This window comes from Ruditapes philippinarum, unplaced genomic scaffold (genome assembly GCF_026571515.1).
Source record: "Ruditapes philippinarum isolate M1 unplaced genomic scaffold, ASM2657151v2 ctg1165_1_1_1_1, whole genome shotgun sequence".
Lineage (NCBI taxonomy): Eukaryota > Metazoa > Mollusca > Bivalvia > Venerida > Veneridae > Ruditapes > Ruditapes philippinarum.
Window position 1 is genome coordinate 99,628 of NW_026866458.1, and position 16,964 is coordinate 116,591.

The following is a 16,964-nucleotide window of genomic DNA, read 5'->3' on the forward strand; positions in this document are numbered from 1 at the left end:
ATTTAAAGAATATATATTTTTTGCTTTTTATAAGTATTTGAAATTTTAAGTTTTAAATCAATGAGAAGAAACACGCATTAGAAGCCCCTTCATCAAACTAGAAATCCAATGTTACGTCAACTTGATAAAGATGATGATGCGGTTTCAGTTTTGAACGTTTTTTTATATTCTATATCATAATCAATTACTAAAGACTTCAGCACATCATGTTTTTTTCGGGTTTTTTGGGGGGGGGGGGGGGAGACGAACATATAAAACATGCATTTGTTTTGACCCACATTGACCTGTGTTGTCACAGGGCTGTTATTTGAGTCTGGACAATTCAGATAACTGAGCTAGGACTGAGGTACAATGTGGGACTTAAAGTCTGAATCCATATTGGTTATAAATATCTGTTGTATTAGCAAGCGTGAAAGAGTTGGCTTTTGGTTTCCCTTTAGTTGTAATATGACACTTTTTGGCTTAGTTGTTTGAGGGTGACATACATGTAGGATGGAGAGAAGAATGGTTCTGTGAAAGACTCTCTGTACACCTTTAAATAACAAGTAGCATCATTCATAGCTTCACTGTAAAGTCATGTCAGTCATGTTTATAGGTGTAGAAAATGAATAAATGACCTTTATTACATACATGTATAGTGTTTCTAAATTATATCATGATTATTTGATTAAATTTTGACATGCAACGTCATTTTTCAAGTTTAATATATTTTAATAAGAATACATGGACGAGTTTTGAATGACAACATTGATTTATCTACTCACTTACTTTGACTTGGATAAAGATCACTACATAAAGGATCACTACATATAGTGATGATAACTCATTCTTTTTGTCGTATTTTTCCATTTTATTACAAAGTAAAAATAACATCAAGATCAAACATGCAATTTAGTTAGCTTTACCCTGTCCAGTTCCAAGGCGCATTCTGATTTGTTTGTAATCTTTAAAACATATTAAGGCAAACAGTAAGTAATAAGTAAGTTTACAACAAAAATGACAACACAACAAAACAACAGAGTAAAACTATTGTTTTTGAAAAGACAATATGAGAATTTCTATTCAAACATAAAATTATTGTGACTTTTAAAAAAAAGTTATGACCTTGGCCTACAGTTGTAGCTTTATTGTCTATCAACTATTATTGATGGTCATATTATAAATATGTAAAAGTCTACAATAAGGTCAAATAGGCATTTGACCAATTTTTGTTAAAACGGCAGTCATCTTGAATTTCCGAGACGCACATGGTATATCATGCGTGTCTCATAGCCTTAAATCAAACGTAATGGTCTAAGCTATCTTAATGCCTGACATAGTGCCATCCGGGCAGAATGGTTGATGATTTCATTAAGAGTCAACAGTTATTTCAGGTATAAAATTGCTGAAAGCCAACAAAATGAAATTTTTCGTGTTGATTCCTCGATAACTTACGCATCCTTGAACTATATGCAATATATCTTATTTATTGATACATGTGCATTACATTGATGACAACGTCATTATGCTGTTTCTATAAATTTACAGGTAAATCACATTTATGTGAAACGTTTATTAATAATAAAACGGATAATCAACCACTGTGTAGTATAGGAATGGGAACATATACGCGATGTGTGCAATCATTGCAATTATTTTTTTAAATCTTACGGTAAACTGTTTGTGAGGGGAGGGCTCTTATTTCACAAAACGTTCATAAATAGTTTACATTGCAATTGCTGCAGCGGGCAGCTATTTGAAGCACTGAAACAAAAAATTATTACACATTTTCTTTAAGAAGTGTCCGTTATTTTTTGTTTTAAGGGTGAACCACTAAAATACTTGGTTTTGTTTATGTCTATTTAGGCAGCATGCTTACAGAATTGTTAAATTGTGCTAGTGTATAAAGGAAATGTATTTTAAGGTATAAAATTGTAAAAAGAATATAATTTACTCATTACAAACGGAACTTACAATCCACGTAAATTACCAAAAATTGGTTTTACTGACTAAGTCACGCAGTAGAATGATATGAAATATGGTGCAAATCAGCTCTTCATCGCACATAACGTGTTAATAATTATTTTATATTTGTGTGTTTAACATATAAATATCGAATGGTAACGAATGTATATATGTTTGTTACTTTAGTTTAAGATGTGTGAAATGTAGGTAGCGTAGAAATTAGTTCTGGTACATACGTGTGTTCTTTAACATAGCATAACTAGCGTGAGAATTGTTTCACTCGAAGGCAATTGACAACCAATTTTTCTATTCTTTTACAAAACATTCCTCTATGATCTTTATCTTATGATATTCTATCTTCTAAATTCTTCTGGTTCAATGGTTGAGAGTATTATATTGAATTTCAAGAGATTGAATTTTTTCTTCTTCTTCCTATTGACATATATTTTCTAAGTTATTGAATAAAGAAACAAAATGGTATTATAGTACTTATAGCACTAAATAAAACTTTCTTTTATCTTCCTTTTGAAATGAAAAAGGCAAACATTATAAGCGTAGAAAACTGCCCTTTTTAAAGAAATATTCTAATTTTGAGTTCGTTATATAAAAATGTTCAAATTATTTTATATGATCATATACTCTTTCAGATTTTGATTTCCTGCAGTCGGTTCCCAGTCTTCAGCAAATTCATTTTTACATGTAACACATTTTCTTGTCCTTATTTTCAAGCCCTGAAAACATCCTGTACATATCAAATCTCCGCAAGGCAGCTTTACTGGCACAGTGTCTAGCATACGTTCACATTGGGAGCATTTGCTTGCATCCCTGAAAAAAAATTATACAAAAGAACATGTACTTTAAATGACCACAATAACTAATACTTCATTGATATAATTTCTCGTGAAATAAGTTAAGATTTCAAAAGTAAGTGATTATAACATAAACGACGAAGGTGTTAGAAAGTTGCAACAGATAACTGTTTTATATATATGAGTATTATTAAAGTGAAATAAAGTGAAATATACTAAACCTTTTGGCAATTACCATACCATAACACACGAAATCAAACACTTTATTCATATTGCAAACATAATTATATCCCAATGTAACACACATTAAATAAAGCATTCAACATTTTTAAATACCAATGATTACAGCGTTGTTCTTCTCAACGATATTTGTGTCAAATAACATGTTTTTATGAAGGGTTATACTTTTTCTGACAATAAACATTTTATACAAATAGATGATACTTACCCTAAAAGATTCTTTACGTGCTTTTTGTTAATCTGCTTCATAAAATTCTCCAACTTTTGAATGGGTTCAACCATTTTCATGTTTATAGCGTCGCCTAATTTACACAATTGCTTAAACAAATAAAAAATAAAACATTATTAAACAAATACAGAATGTTGCTTTCAAAGGACCATTTGTAGTGTTAAATATTTAAAAGCATTTGCCAAATTATTTTTTAATCTTGATATATCACTTATTGTAGTTAGTCATCTGTTATTACGATTAAAAGACGCTTGACTCACAGCCATTATAAGAACATAAAAGAAAGTACACAAAAGCGTTTGTTATATTGTTTTCCTGTATTTCCTTTCATACGTCAAATGGCAATCTTACTTTCCATAAAGGCATACAATAATTAATGTATGTTTTCTCCTCACTGGTTAGGCATATGTGTTCTATAAACAGCTTCATAACAATAATCCGCTCCCATTGGATTCTACAAAAATAAATGTATCAAGCTAACATAAAACTACTTAATCTTATATCCTAATATTAATATTAAAGTGTTTGTAAACACTTTACTTAGCATGCTCAAAATGAAAGATTTATACGCCTTACACAACAAAAAATAAAATTTGTTGTATTGGGTTCATTAAATATTTAGGAAATCCAATATTAACAAGGGTGTAATAGTCACAAAATACGCCCGTTTACGAAAGCTTTAGATGGAGATGGGGGCATTATGGATAAGTGTTATCTAGCAAGCAAGTTTTTATTCTTGGCACTGTGTTGTTAAATGAACCTTAAAACAAATCAGTAGGGAAGATATGCACAGGATGTGTGACCTTGACCTTGGTCGCAGGGACCTGAATTTTATGCACGGCACTCAGCCTCACAATGATGAACATTTGTGCCAAATTATATTGAAATCCCTCTATGCATGTAGAAGTTTTGCTCCAGACAAGCGTTTTTCTATGAGCTCTAACTGTGACCTTCACCTTTGACCTAGAGACTTGGTTCATGTGCAGGGCACTACGTCTCATGGTGGTGAACAATTCTATAAAGTAACATTAAAATTCCTCCATGCATGTAGAAAATATGCTCCGGACAACATCTGGATATTTAATCATCTCCAGTGACCTTGACCTTGCAAATATTAACCTAAATTAAATGTGTCACACCTGTAGTCATGATAGTTACCATTTGTGCTACAATCCATCAATAAATGATGACTAAACGGTCCCTATACACATCTTCAAATTTTTATCTGAACTTTGACCTCTATGTGTAACATTGACTTTGGTCGCAGGGATCTGAATTTTGCGTGCGACACTCAGCCTCACAATGGTGAACATTTGTGCCAAGTTATATTGAAATCCCCCTATGAATGTAGAAGTTTTGCTCCGGACAAGCGTTTTTCAATGAGCTCTAAGTGTGACCTTGACCTTTGACCTGGAGACCTGGATCATGCATGGAGCAAAACATATCATGGTGGTGAACATTTCCATAAAGTATTATAAAAATTCTTCCATACATGTAGGAGATATGCTCCAGACAAAATCTGGATATTTCACCATCTTTAGTGACCTTGACCTTGCATATTTTTTTTTTTTTTTGAGGGCCTTAAATGGTAACCCCGTTTATTTTGAACACAGATAAATACATACATACAAACATACATACATACAAAGACATACATATATATAAACAAACAAAACAAACACACAAGGTACATTAAAAAAATAGAAGCCTGTGATTAATTTATAATCTCACTTAACTTTTCAATATATAGTTTTGTAGCCTGTAGTCTAATGAATAAAAACTGTTTCTAGTCATATTGTGTTTAAAATAATAATAACACATAATCAATAACACAATGTCCACACTCACATACTACAGTAGGGTGAACGTGTCAGTTTACACGCAAAACGCACGTTACACGCTATACGAACGCACGTTACACGCTATACGAACGCACGTTATACGCACGCTAAACGAAACGAAATACGCAGACGCACGCAAAACGATATACGCTAAACGAAATACGCTAAACGATATACGCACGCTAAAACGCACGCAAAATGAAAACGTTTCTTAACCTTTATTAAAACATCGTAATCATTTTAGGTTTTTAACAACTTTAGCTACATGTAGATCGTTTAGCGATAAATTTTGATTATCAAATAGATCTATATGGTAGCTAGAAATGTACATTGTATTTTAAACGAGTTTATGTAAGAACTGAAATGCACTCAACCTATACCACCGAAATTAATTTTTGTCACAGCCTCAACAAATGATTTTAGAAATATTTATAAGCTATCTAGCGCTAATATCGAAAGTAAAATAGTTAGGATAACGTGTTCCTTTTTATGCGCAATCAAATAAAGAACTATCCCTTGCCCCCTATCCCTTGCATTCACTACGTAATCTCTACGTAATAGTCCAACATGGCCGACATTGAATTATGCATAGCAAATTTTTATAAATATACAGTACAGTGCTAACAAATAAATTCAGATGGATTTATGAGGCATATCTACTGTATATATTAAGTGAGGCTGCATCATAAACAATCGAACTATATAATCTTGAGTGTAAAATAAAGGAATAAACTATTTTGACAGAAGTCACGAAAACAGATTAAAAACACAGGATTCTACCACGGATAACATTAAGGGAAATGGATAACATAAAGGGAAAAGCTTCCAGAATCAGGAATGATTAAATTGCTGGCACAATACGTAGATTTAAGTTGATGTCCTGTATGTTTCATTAGGACACCGCATGATTTATCTTGTCTTGTCGCCAGTAAAATCTTCTCAAAACGAAAGTGAAAGTAGAAATAAACAGTCTACCGAAATCCAGTGAAATCACAAAAAGAGGTAAAATTTCTAGGGCATTACAATATATGAGTATATATAAATATTAAGAACGCAATTTTATTTTAGGTCTGAAACAGTAGTCGAGAGTAAAAAAATGAGGAAAATAAGGAAATCGGTTGTGATGTAAAGTTATTGGATTTACAAAGACAGCGCAACAGAAATTATTTTTCATATCACTTAAAATTGAAATTTATTGACGTGCGCTTAATATGTATTAAAAAGAGGATATTGAATGAGTGTTAGTTCAATGCTGAATTTATTGCACGAGTTGAATAAAATTATATTATGTGACCTCTAGCTGGTGAGCATAATATTTACTTTATTCAATGAGTGCAATAAATTCAGTAATGAAGTTATACACAAATTTAATATAATATTCTATTTAACACATACTAAAAATAAAGACCTGTCACGGTTCAGAACTGTTCACTATATAGGGGAGAAGATGTGTAAGCGGCCGAATAGCTCAGTCGGTAGAGCCGCGGTACGGTATTCCGAGGGTCCCGGGTTCGAGTCCCGGTCAGGCTGCACATTTTTCTCACCCTGTGACATTTGGCGCCCAACGGGGGACCATGACTGAATACAGCTCAGAGTTTAATTCACATTGCTCTGTAACTCTGTGAAATTCGAGGACGAATTTCAATATAGCAGGGGAGTATGTCACGGTTCAGAACTGTTCACTATATAGGGGAGAAGATGTGTAAGCGGCCGGATAGCTCAGTCGGTAGAGCCGCGGTACGGTATTCCGAGGGTCCCGGGTTCGAGTCCCAGTCAGGCTGCACATTTTTCTCACCCTGTGACAGACCGTTTAAAGTGAAATCAGAGTCATTTTTCTTTGACGCGCCTTTAGTTTAACGCTAACATTTAGCATGTCTTTACACTATGTTTGTATAACGCTAATGACGTGACGTCACGTCGAAATATATGCACGGCCGTACAATGCCATATTTACGGAGTCGCAAAATCGGCACTGGTGTGTGATAATATAATGCTTTATCACACACAGGTGCCAATTTTGCCACTCCGTAAATATGGTATTGCACATCTGTGCATATAATTGACATGACGTCATTAGCGTTATACAAACATTGTGTAAAGGCACACTTTAAATATGCAGCCTGACTTGGACTTGAGCCCGGGACCCCTTGAATACAGTGTCGAAGCTGACTACCGGCTAAGCTATCAGTCCGCTTGCATACTCCTCCCGTCAATAGTGAACAGTTCTTAGCTGTAGAAATGAAAAATTCAGTTTTACAGTATCCTTTTTGTGTTTCCATATACCATGCCAGTAATGGTCCCCTGACAGGGAAGGGAACATTTCCTTACTGATAGTGGATCTGAACACCTCAGTGTCTGCATTATAGGACATTTGCCATACCTTTTTTTATTTTTTAATGAAATTTGGTGGATTTTTTTTCCATATCAATCAAACAGATGTAATTGTTACTCAATATTATAGTAATATGTTGCCTTACTAACTTAGTTTCATTTCCTAGGAGGTTATAATAAGGTAAAATTACCCCCATTTTTAAAGATGTGATGTATTTGCTTGAACAAATAGGCATCATAGAAAATTTACCCTATCTTTCTTCATTGTCAATATAATTCAATGGGGTTTTCTTATTTTAGTCAATTAGATGTAGTTGTACTTGATAGTATAACATTATTTGGCTTTACTTGACCAGAAGGTTATAAATAGGTAAACTTACCCAAATTTTCAATGATTTAGTGTGGTAAAGTTATCAATAAGGCATTAAAGAAAGTTTGCCATTATTTCTTAACTTTCAATGAAATTTTTGGGATTTTCTTATATAAGTCAATTTGATGTAGGTATTACTTAATATAATAATACTGTGTTGCTTAACTAACTTTGATTCATTTACCATGAGGTTATAATCAGGTAATATTACTCCCATTTTTAATGAATTAGTGTGTAAGCTTGTATAGTTATACATAATAGGAAATAAGCCATAATTTTTTTAATATTAAATGTAATTTATTGAGATATTCTTACTTTAATCAATGAGATATGCTTGTTAATTAATATAATAGATTTATGTTGCACTTATAATTCTGTTTCATGTCCTAGGCTGTTATAATAAGGTAAAAATCCCCATTTTGTAGTGAATTAGTGTTTCTATCTTAAGACAGTAAGGTATCTCAGGAAATTTGCAATAACTCTTATATTTTGTAATGAAATTTGGTGGGACTTCCTTACTTTAGTCAATTAGATACGTTTGTTAATTAATATGATAGATTAATGTTCCTCTTATAGCTTTGTTTAAATTCCAAGGCTCATATAATCAGGTAAAATTTTCATATTTTGTAGTGATTTAGTGCATTTTCTTGGACATTTAGGCATCTTAGGAGATTTGCCATAATTCTCATATTTTGAAATGAAATTTGTAAGGACTACCTTATTTTAGTCAATTAAATATGTTTGTATATTAATATAAAAGATTTATGTTATATAAAAAATTTTGTATCATTTCCTAAGAGGTTAAGTTTAAGGTAAAATTACCCAGTGTATCAACATTTTATGTGGCACTGCTTTCTTTAATAGTTGGGGTCCACATGGAATTTACTATAACATTTATATTTTTCATGGACAATTATTGAAATCTTCTTTTTTAAGTCATCTAATTAAAGCTTTTAATCAATAAAGTTTATTTGGATTGAGTTATCAATTACATGTACATTACTTTTCATATGGATCTTGTATTAAGCTCTTTTTAATGAACTGACCTACCTATGAAGCATAAAATTGATATTGTAGGAAAATTAAAATTACAATCAATTGAAATTGTACAGGTCCCAAAAGATATAAGTATGCAAAATGGGTTTTTGTAAATTTAAATAAATACATAGGTGATATTTAAGTATATTATAGTTAGAATTTTATCAGTTTTGAGGTTATAACTTACTTGAGGGAAGTTAAACAAGTGACTTTGGACTACAGCATACCTAGCTGAGAAAAATCTTCAAAGAATTATATGGTTATATATGGATAGGTTATATACTTTTAAGTTAGCAAAGGGCAACACAGGCCCATCTCGGGTATCTTAAAGGGGTATTATGTTAAGTAATGGTTACGGATTGATAAATCTTTCAAGTGATTTTAGATAATATATACAGAATAAAAATAAAAGAAGCTATATATGTTTATCAAAGTGGGTTATAATATGGACCTCATATAAGATTAAGATATATTTGAGCTGGATCACGATAAAACCAACATAATAGGTTTGCGACCAGCATTGATCCAGACCAGCCTGCGCATCTGTTCGCTAACAGTGTCTCTACTTGTTATACGGTTTGTAAGTGAACAGCATGGATCCTGATCAGACTGCGCGGATATGCAGGCTGGTCTGGATCCATGCTGGTCGCCATACCACTATGTTGGTTTTGTCGTGCCGTGGCTCATTTAACTTTTAACATGTAAACACTGAACTGGATCGGGAAACAAGGATTGACAATTTTATTAAAATTGCTAAAATAATAATTGTAACTGTTTTTTATTGTACATAATAGGAATATTGCTATATCATTGTATTCTCTTTGTTTGATTGGACTGGTTGAAATTCATAGAAATCCCTAATCAAGGTATCATTATTTAACAAAACATATATTTATTAAATATCACAAGTAATAACAATACATCAATATGACTGTCAGACAGATCTTGAAACAAAATAAAGGGCTTTAAAAGCCCAGGCCACATACAAAAATAGTAGTCTATGCTTTGATAATGAGCTGACAGATAGGGGAATTTTGTAAAGGGTGGCTTAGCCTGTCTGTTGTGATAACATGTCTAAAAAGTACATCATGGTATATTTTAGCCACCATAGAATTTATCTAGAAAAAAATCTAGCTATTTTTATTTGTACAAAAATATAGAAATAATACAATGTATATTAATTAGTAAAATGTTCACTATACATGTACAAATAATGAAACTATTAACAAATGTCGGTACAGCCGCGGTACGGTATTTAGAGGGTCACGGGTTCGAGTCCATGTCAGGATGCACTTTTTTCTCACCCTGTGACTGATATAACATTTGTATAGCCCATGTAGAAATTAAATCACAATGCTAAGTAACCCTGGGAAATTCGAAGAAATATTTGCATACACAGTAGGTTTATAACGATTCAGTATTTTAACAAGTAAAACGTGTAAGTGGCCGAATAGCTCGGAGGAACTCAAGAGCCGCGGAATGGTATTCCGAGTGTCAGGGGTTCGAGTCCCTGCCAGGCTGTTACATAACAATATAAATCTGTCAAGAAAAATAGGGAGGAACTGTCTAAAATAATTATCACCCTAAATAGGATTCGGATCAGGTTCGGACAGTCTTTGATGAAAAGTCAGAAGATGAACTTGTAAAGGGGATGGGGGTGCTAGTCTGATTACCATCATTTGATGTCTGACGAACTTCATATCTAATATATATTTGGTACGCATATGAAAACACCTGTTTGCTGAATTTAATATCAAAAATGTTGCAATTAATTAGTAACTTATATGCGTATGTAAACTAGGATTAAAACTAATTAATCTTCGGCGTAAAGCTTGTAGAAATCTGACCAGTATTCACCGCGAGGTCACAAACTTTAAAAACTTTAATGTAAACATCACAATAATACTTCTTTATATAATATTTCTATTCTTTGACAGGGACACAGAACATCTCTTAAATGTTTAAGAAACAAGAAATTTACATAATATATCTATCTAAGATATTCTTTTACTTCTGAATAGTAACAGACGCAAAACACGGTACTTAAGCGCTTAGACGAACGCAGACGCACGCTAAATAAGAAACGCACGCTTTCAGACGCACGATAAACGAAAAACGATACACGGAAAACGAAAAAACGTTAAACGCTTGAAAACGATGCACGCTTGAGAAAGCGTTTCAGCAAACGCACGTTGCACGCTATACGCACGCACGTTACACGAAAAACGGACGCACGAAAAACGCTATTTTTGACAACCGAAACGTTCACCCTACTGTAATCTTGGTATGAAGAAATGAAAATATATTTCAAACTGTCCCACTTTTTGTCAAAAATATCTACTTTGTTAATATTTTTTTGTGTTTCTCTCTCAATTTGGTATTGGTACTTAATATAATGCTTAGCAGCCTCTATATAGTCGGTCTTTTAAAATTCATTTTACAAAAATATATATACTTCTTGACAAATAAAAGCAAAAAGATTAGTTTCATTATCAACATTTTGTATTCCTAAAAGAAATTCTATTCTTGTCAAATGTAAATGAGTATTTTCAAAAAGACCATGAATCATATCAAAAACAACTTCACAGTCCCAAAAAAGGTGTTCCAAGCTTTCAGAAAATTTGTTGCAAAAACTGCAGTTTGGATTATCTTTGTATTGTATCTTATACAAAAGTTCGTTTGTGCCAAGTATTCTGTGTACAATTCTGTATTGAAACCATTGTAAATTCGTGTTTTTAGTGGTTTCAAAAATAAGTGAAAAAAATGTATTCCATTCTTTATCTTCAAAATTAGTATTAAGTTTTTGTTCCCATTTAAGTTTACAAACAGCTGTACTGTTATTTGATTTTAATATATTATGCATAGGTTGTGAACCCTTTTCATTTTTTAATATCTGAGAGAGCATTGGTGGAATATAAGGTCTTGAAACATATTGTAAACTACTAATAGAATAACCAACACTTTTAAGATATTTAACTACTGCGTTACATATGCCTTGAAAATGCAAAAAATTAGCACTCAAATTATAAAATTTTATTGAATTCATGGATCTCATATAAATCCCCATTCATGTTAAACAAGTCACCTATACACTGGACACCAGCATTAAACCATGACTTTAAAAATATACTTTTTTTACCAATCAATATATCTGGGTTATAAAATAATGGATATTCCAACACTTTATCGGAACATGGGATATTTTTTTTACATAATTGAACAAAAGCATTTAAAGTATCTTTCCAAAATAAGTTTTTACAGGATTTCGCTATGGTTTCTGGGTAATGAGAGCCACAATTTAATAATTTATCTAAATCTATTAGATTAGAAACAATATCTAGCCATTTTCCGTTGCTCGTAATGATTCGTCTTATCAAGTAGTTTTTAATGCTGATATAAATGCATTTAAATCTATCATGTCGAGACCTCCATCTTTTTTATTTTTTATCAAAACGTCTTTTTTAACTTTGCACGGACCTTGCCATATAAAATCAAAGAATAAAGTTTCTATTTGTTGAATATAAGATTTTGGAGGATTAGGCAAAGAAACAAACAAGTGATTAAAGAGTGACAGTACAAGAGTTTTAATGACAATTATTCTTCCAATTGGTGTAATTATTCTTCTCTTCCACATTTTAAAAATATTTTCTGCTTTTGCATTTTTAGATTTGTAGTTTAACTCTTAGACTATATTTTGACAAATCTACTTGAAACTTAAAGCCAAGCATGTCAAAATTTTGCTGATTCCAAGATAATTTCCATTTTGTTTTTATACTATTTGCACTAAATTTTTCTTTACCAATCCAGACGACTTTTGTTTTGTCAAAATTAACTTTCAAACCAGAAATAAAAGTAAAAGTGGACAATGTGTCTAAGGTTTCATTTAAAGAAGAGGCCGAACCATCTAGAATAATTGAAGTATCATCTGCGAATTGAGATAGCTTATGTTCTACCAAATTCATTTTAATTCCTTTAATATTATTATTTGACCTAATTTTCTGCGAAAGTATTTCAGCACATAAAATAAAAATATAACAACTTAACGGATCACCTTGCCGGCACCCACGCTGAATGCTAAAGAACTTTGATAAAAATCCATTTTGACATATTGCTGAAATCCCATCTTTATAGAAAATGTTAAACCATCTTTTGATGTCTTCTCCAAAATTAAAAAGTGACAACGTTTCATCTACAAAAACCCAAGACAAAGAATCAAAAGCCTTTTCGAAATCGATAAGGAGTAAAAGCCCAGAAATGTTATTCTCCTCTGTATATTGCATTATATCATAAATTAGTCTTACATTTTCTCCTATAAATCTGCCCTTTATAAATCCTGTTTGGTCAGTGTTAATAAGTTTGTCTAAAAATATTTTTATTCTATTCGCTATGCATCCAGAACCAATTTTATAAATTGTATTAAGCAGTGTTATCGGTCGCCAATTTTTTAAAAATTGTTTTGGCTTATCACCTTTAGGATACACGTTATTATACCCTGTGTTTGTGTTACAGATAAGTTTCCGGATATAAAAGCATGGTTTAGAGCCCTGCAAACAAATACGCCAATTCTGTTCCAAAAACATTTATAAAATTCTGCTGAAAATCCAGATGAGCCTGGACTTTTATTATTTTTCATATTCTTTAAAACGATTGATGCTTCTTCTAGTCTGATTTTACCCTCGAGGGATTTTGACTCTGTATTTGATAATGTTGGAATGTTTATATCTTTAACAAAGTTTAAAAACATATTATCCTCTAAGCCATGTGAGGTACACGTATATAATGATTCATAAAAAAATGCAGTTTCGTTTAAGATTTCTTCTTGTTTTGTAATTAAAGTACCATCGTTTTTCATGATTTTTGTGATACATTTATTAACATAATTGCTTTTTTCAAGATTACTAAACAATTTACTTGGTTTCTCTCCATCAATTACCCAGTCCACTTTTGATCTCAAAATGTAACCTTGAAACTTATTGTCTTGTATGATATTTAATTCGTTACGCAGCTGTTCGAGTTTTTCATTATTTTGAATAGTTTCAGAATTTTCTAGTATTTCAATATCTTTTTTTATCTGTATTTCCCTTTCATTACTTGCCTTTTTCTTATAAGAACCGTAGGATATGGATTTACCTCTTATTTCCATTAATAAAGTTTCTAAAAATAACTGATCGTTTATTACAAATTGTATATCCTCGTTTGGAACACTTTCAATTGTTTCGAAATTATAAACAGGTATGGCATATTGCTTTTTAACGTCTTCAATTTTTTTATTTATTTCATTAACATATTGAATATCTCTAAGTAGAGAATTGTTGTGTTTCCAGAGCCCTTTACCATGCTTGAAATCATTAAATTTTAATTGCATTATAATAATTGAATGATCAGACTGAAAACTAGGTTTGATAAAAACATTTTCACAGTATGGTAACATAAAAGAAGATAAAATAAAGAAATCGAGTCTAGCTTGTTGCATTGGGTTTGCCTTTCGCCAAGTATATCGCTTTAAATCAGGTTGAAATTCCCTAAAAGGATCAGTTAGACTTTTTTCTTCCATGTGTTTCAAAAGAGTTGATCTTGCATTTTTATTATTTATATTCTTATAGTTATAATAATCTAAATCAGGATTTTGCACTAAATTGAAATCACCACAAATGCAATACTTGCATATTTTGACCTAAAGTACATGTGTCACAGCCGTAGTCATGATAATGACCATTTGTGTTACAATCCCTCAATAAATGATGATTAAATCGTCCCTATACACATCTTCATATTTTTATCTAAACTTTGACCTCTATGTGTGACCTTGACCTTGGCCGCAAGGACCTGAATCTTGCGCGCGACACTCCGCCTCACAATGGTGAACATTTGTGCCAAGTAATATTGAAATCCCTCTATACATGTGGAAGTTTTGCTCCGGACAAGCATTTTTCAATGAGCTCCAAGTGTGACCTTGACCTTTGACCTAGAGACCTGGTTCATGTGCGCGACACTGTTCCTCATAGTGGTGAACATTTCTATGAAGTTTCATGAAAATCCCTCCATACATGTAGGAGATATGCTCCGGACAAAATTGGACGCCGCCCGCCCGCCCGACCGACCGCCAGGGCTGTTCCCATAATACTTCCCGTTTTTCAAACGGGCGTATAAAAAGTACATGTAATTGTAATTTAATAACTAAAAAATTCTGATTTAAGATTTTATTCTAGGGAAATACATTTCATTACAATTCTTAATCTTTGAATGAGCTGAACTGATATTTACTTGAAAATTAAAATATAATTAAATTTCTATGAGAAAGTATTTACATTTGATAATGTAATTACTGTATGATCTTTATGAACAAATACCAAGTCTACAGAACACCATAGTTATCACAATTAAGAATCTTGACCAATGAATGAAACATGTGTAAACTAGAACTCCGCGAGTCGGATGTGTCGCCTTGTGAACAATGTAGTTTAGGGGAAATGGCCAGGACAAAAATGAAATATGAAAAATAACAAAGGGCAATAACTAAAAAGATAATACGTGCAGAGCAGCATTTCTGTACACTGCACTTCTTATCAATAAGATCTATCATTCTATGATGTTTCAAGTCCATAGCTTTCATACTTGAGGAGAAATTACCAGGACAAAAATAAAGTAAGAAAATCAACAAAGGGCAATTACTAAAAAATAAGAAATGCAGAGTATCAGTTTTTATGCACTGTACTTTTTTTAATGAGATCTATCATCCTATGAAGTTTCAAGTCCATAACTTTTATATTTTCGGAGAAATGGCCTGGACAAAAATTAAGTATGAAAATTAACAAAGGGCCATAACTCAAAAATTAAGAAATGCAAAGTACCGATTCTTGTGCACTGCACTTCTTAATAATGAGATCTATCATCCTATGAAGTTTCAAGTCCATAGCTTTTATACTTAAGGAGAAATGGCCCGGGAAAAATTAAAAAATGAAAATAAACAAAGGGCAATAACTCAAAAATTAGGAAGTGCAGAGTACTGGTTCTTGTGCACTGCATTTCTTCTTAATGAGATCTATCATCCTATGAAGTTTCAAGTATATAGCTTTTTTAGTTGAAGAGAAATGGCCCGGACAAAATTAAAGTATGAAAATTAACAAAGGGCAATAACTCAAAAAATAAGAACTGCAGAGTTCCGGTCCTTGTGCACTGCACTTCGGGTTATTGAAAGAAGCATGCATACCAAGTTTGAAGTCAATCAGACTTATAGTGACTGAGTTATGCCCCGGACAAGCTTTAGTGGACGCCGACGCCGACAACGACAACGATGCCGACACAGACGCCGCCGCCGCCGCCGACACCGCCGACAAAAGTAACCCCTATATGTCACCTTTTCAAGGCGACACAATAAATGTTACATTCTTTAGAACATACTCAAGTCCAAGAAAGAGGATTATTTTATGCCCTTTGATTAAATTCTATTTTTAGAATTGAAAGTGAAAGTAGATCAAGGGGAGTAATTGTGTAAGTCATTTATGAACAAAGTAATAACTTTGTTGTCGCCCTTTGATTAAATTCTATTTACAAAATCTGGATATTTCATCATCTTTAGTGACCTTGACCTTGTATATATTGACCTAAATTATATGTATCACAGCCATAGTCTTGATAATGACCATTTGTGTTACAATCCCTCAATAAATGATGACTAAATGGTCCATATACACATCTTCATATTTTTATCTGAACTTTGACCTCTATGTGTGACCTTGACCCTGGCCGCAAGGACCTGAATCTTGCACGCGACACTCCGCCTCACAATGGTGAACATTTGTGCCAAGTAATATTGAAATCCCTCTATACATGTGGATGTTTTGCTCCGGACAAGCATTTTTTCAATGAGCTCTAAGTGTGACCTTGACCTTTGACCTAGAGACCTGGTTCATGTGCGCGACACTGCTCCTCATAGTGGTGAACATTTCTATGAAGTTTCATTAAAATCCCTCCATACATGTAGGAGATATGCTCCGGACAAAATTGGACGCCGCCCGCCCGCCCGCCCGCCAGGGGCGTTCCATAATACGTCCCGTTTTTCAAACGGGCGTATAAAAATGATTTCAGTGAACCCATTATCGGTTTAAATTGATCAAATAAAAAAAACGAAAAAAGTGCAGCGTTTGAACAATATGTGTTGT

At 32.6% G+C, this 16,964-nt stretch overlaps 1 protein-coding gene across 1 annotated transcript in view; it reads right to left on the minus strand.

Moving 5' to 3' along the window:
- The window catches only part of LOC132732560 (E3 ubiquitin-protein ligase rnf213-alpha-like), a gene marked incomplete at its 5' end in the record, with an annotated part of 76,693 nt that overhangs the window by 41,841 nt on the left and 17,888 nt on the right, over window positions 1-16,964 (minus strand). The window contains 3 exons of the mRNA XM_060719041.1: window positions 2,584-2,769; window positions 3,202-3,311; window positions 3,574-3,676. Of these exons, the coding sequence (XP_060575024.1) occupies window positions 2,584-2,769; window positions 3,202-3,311; window positions 3,574-3,676 (399 nt within the window). The remainder of the gene's footprint in view (window positions 1-2,583; window positions 2,770-3,201; window positions 3,312-3,573; window positions 3,677-16,964) is intronic.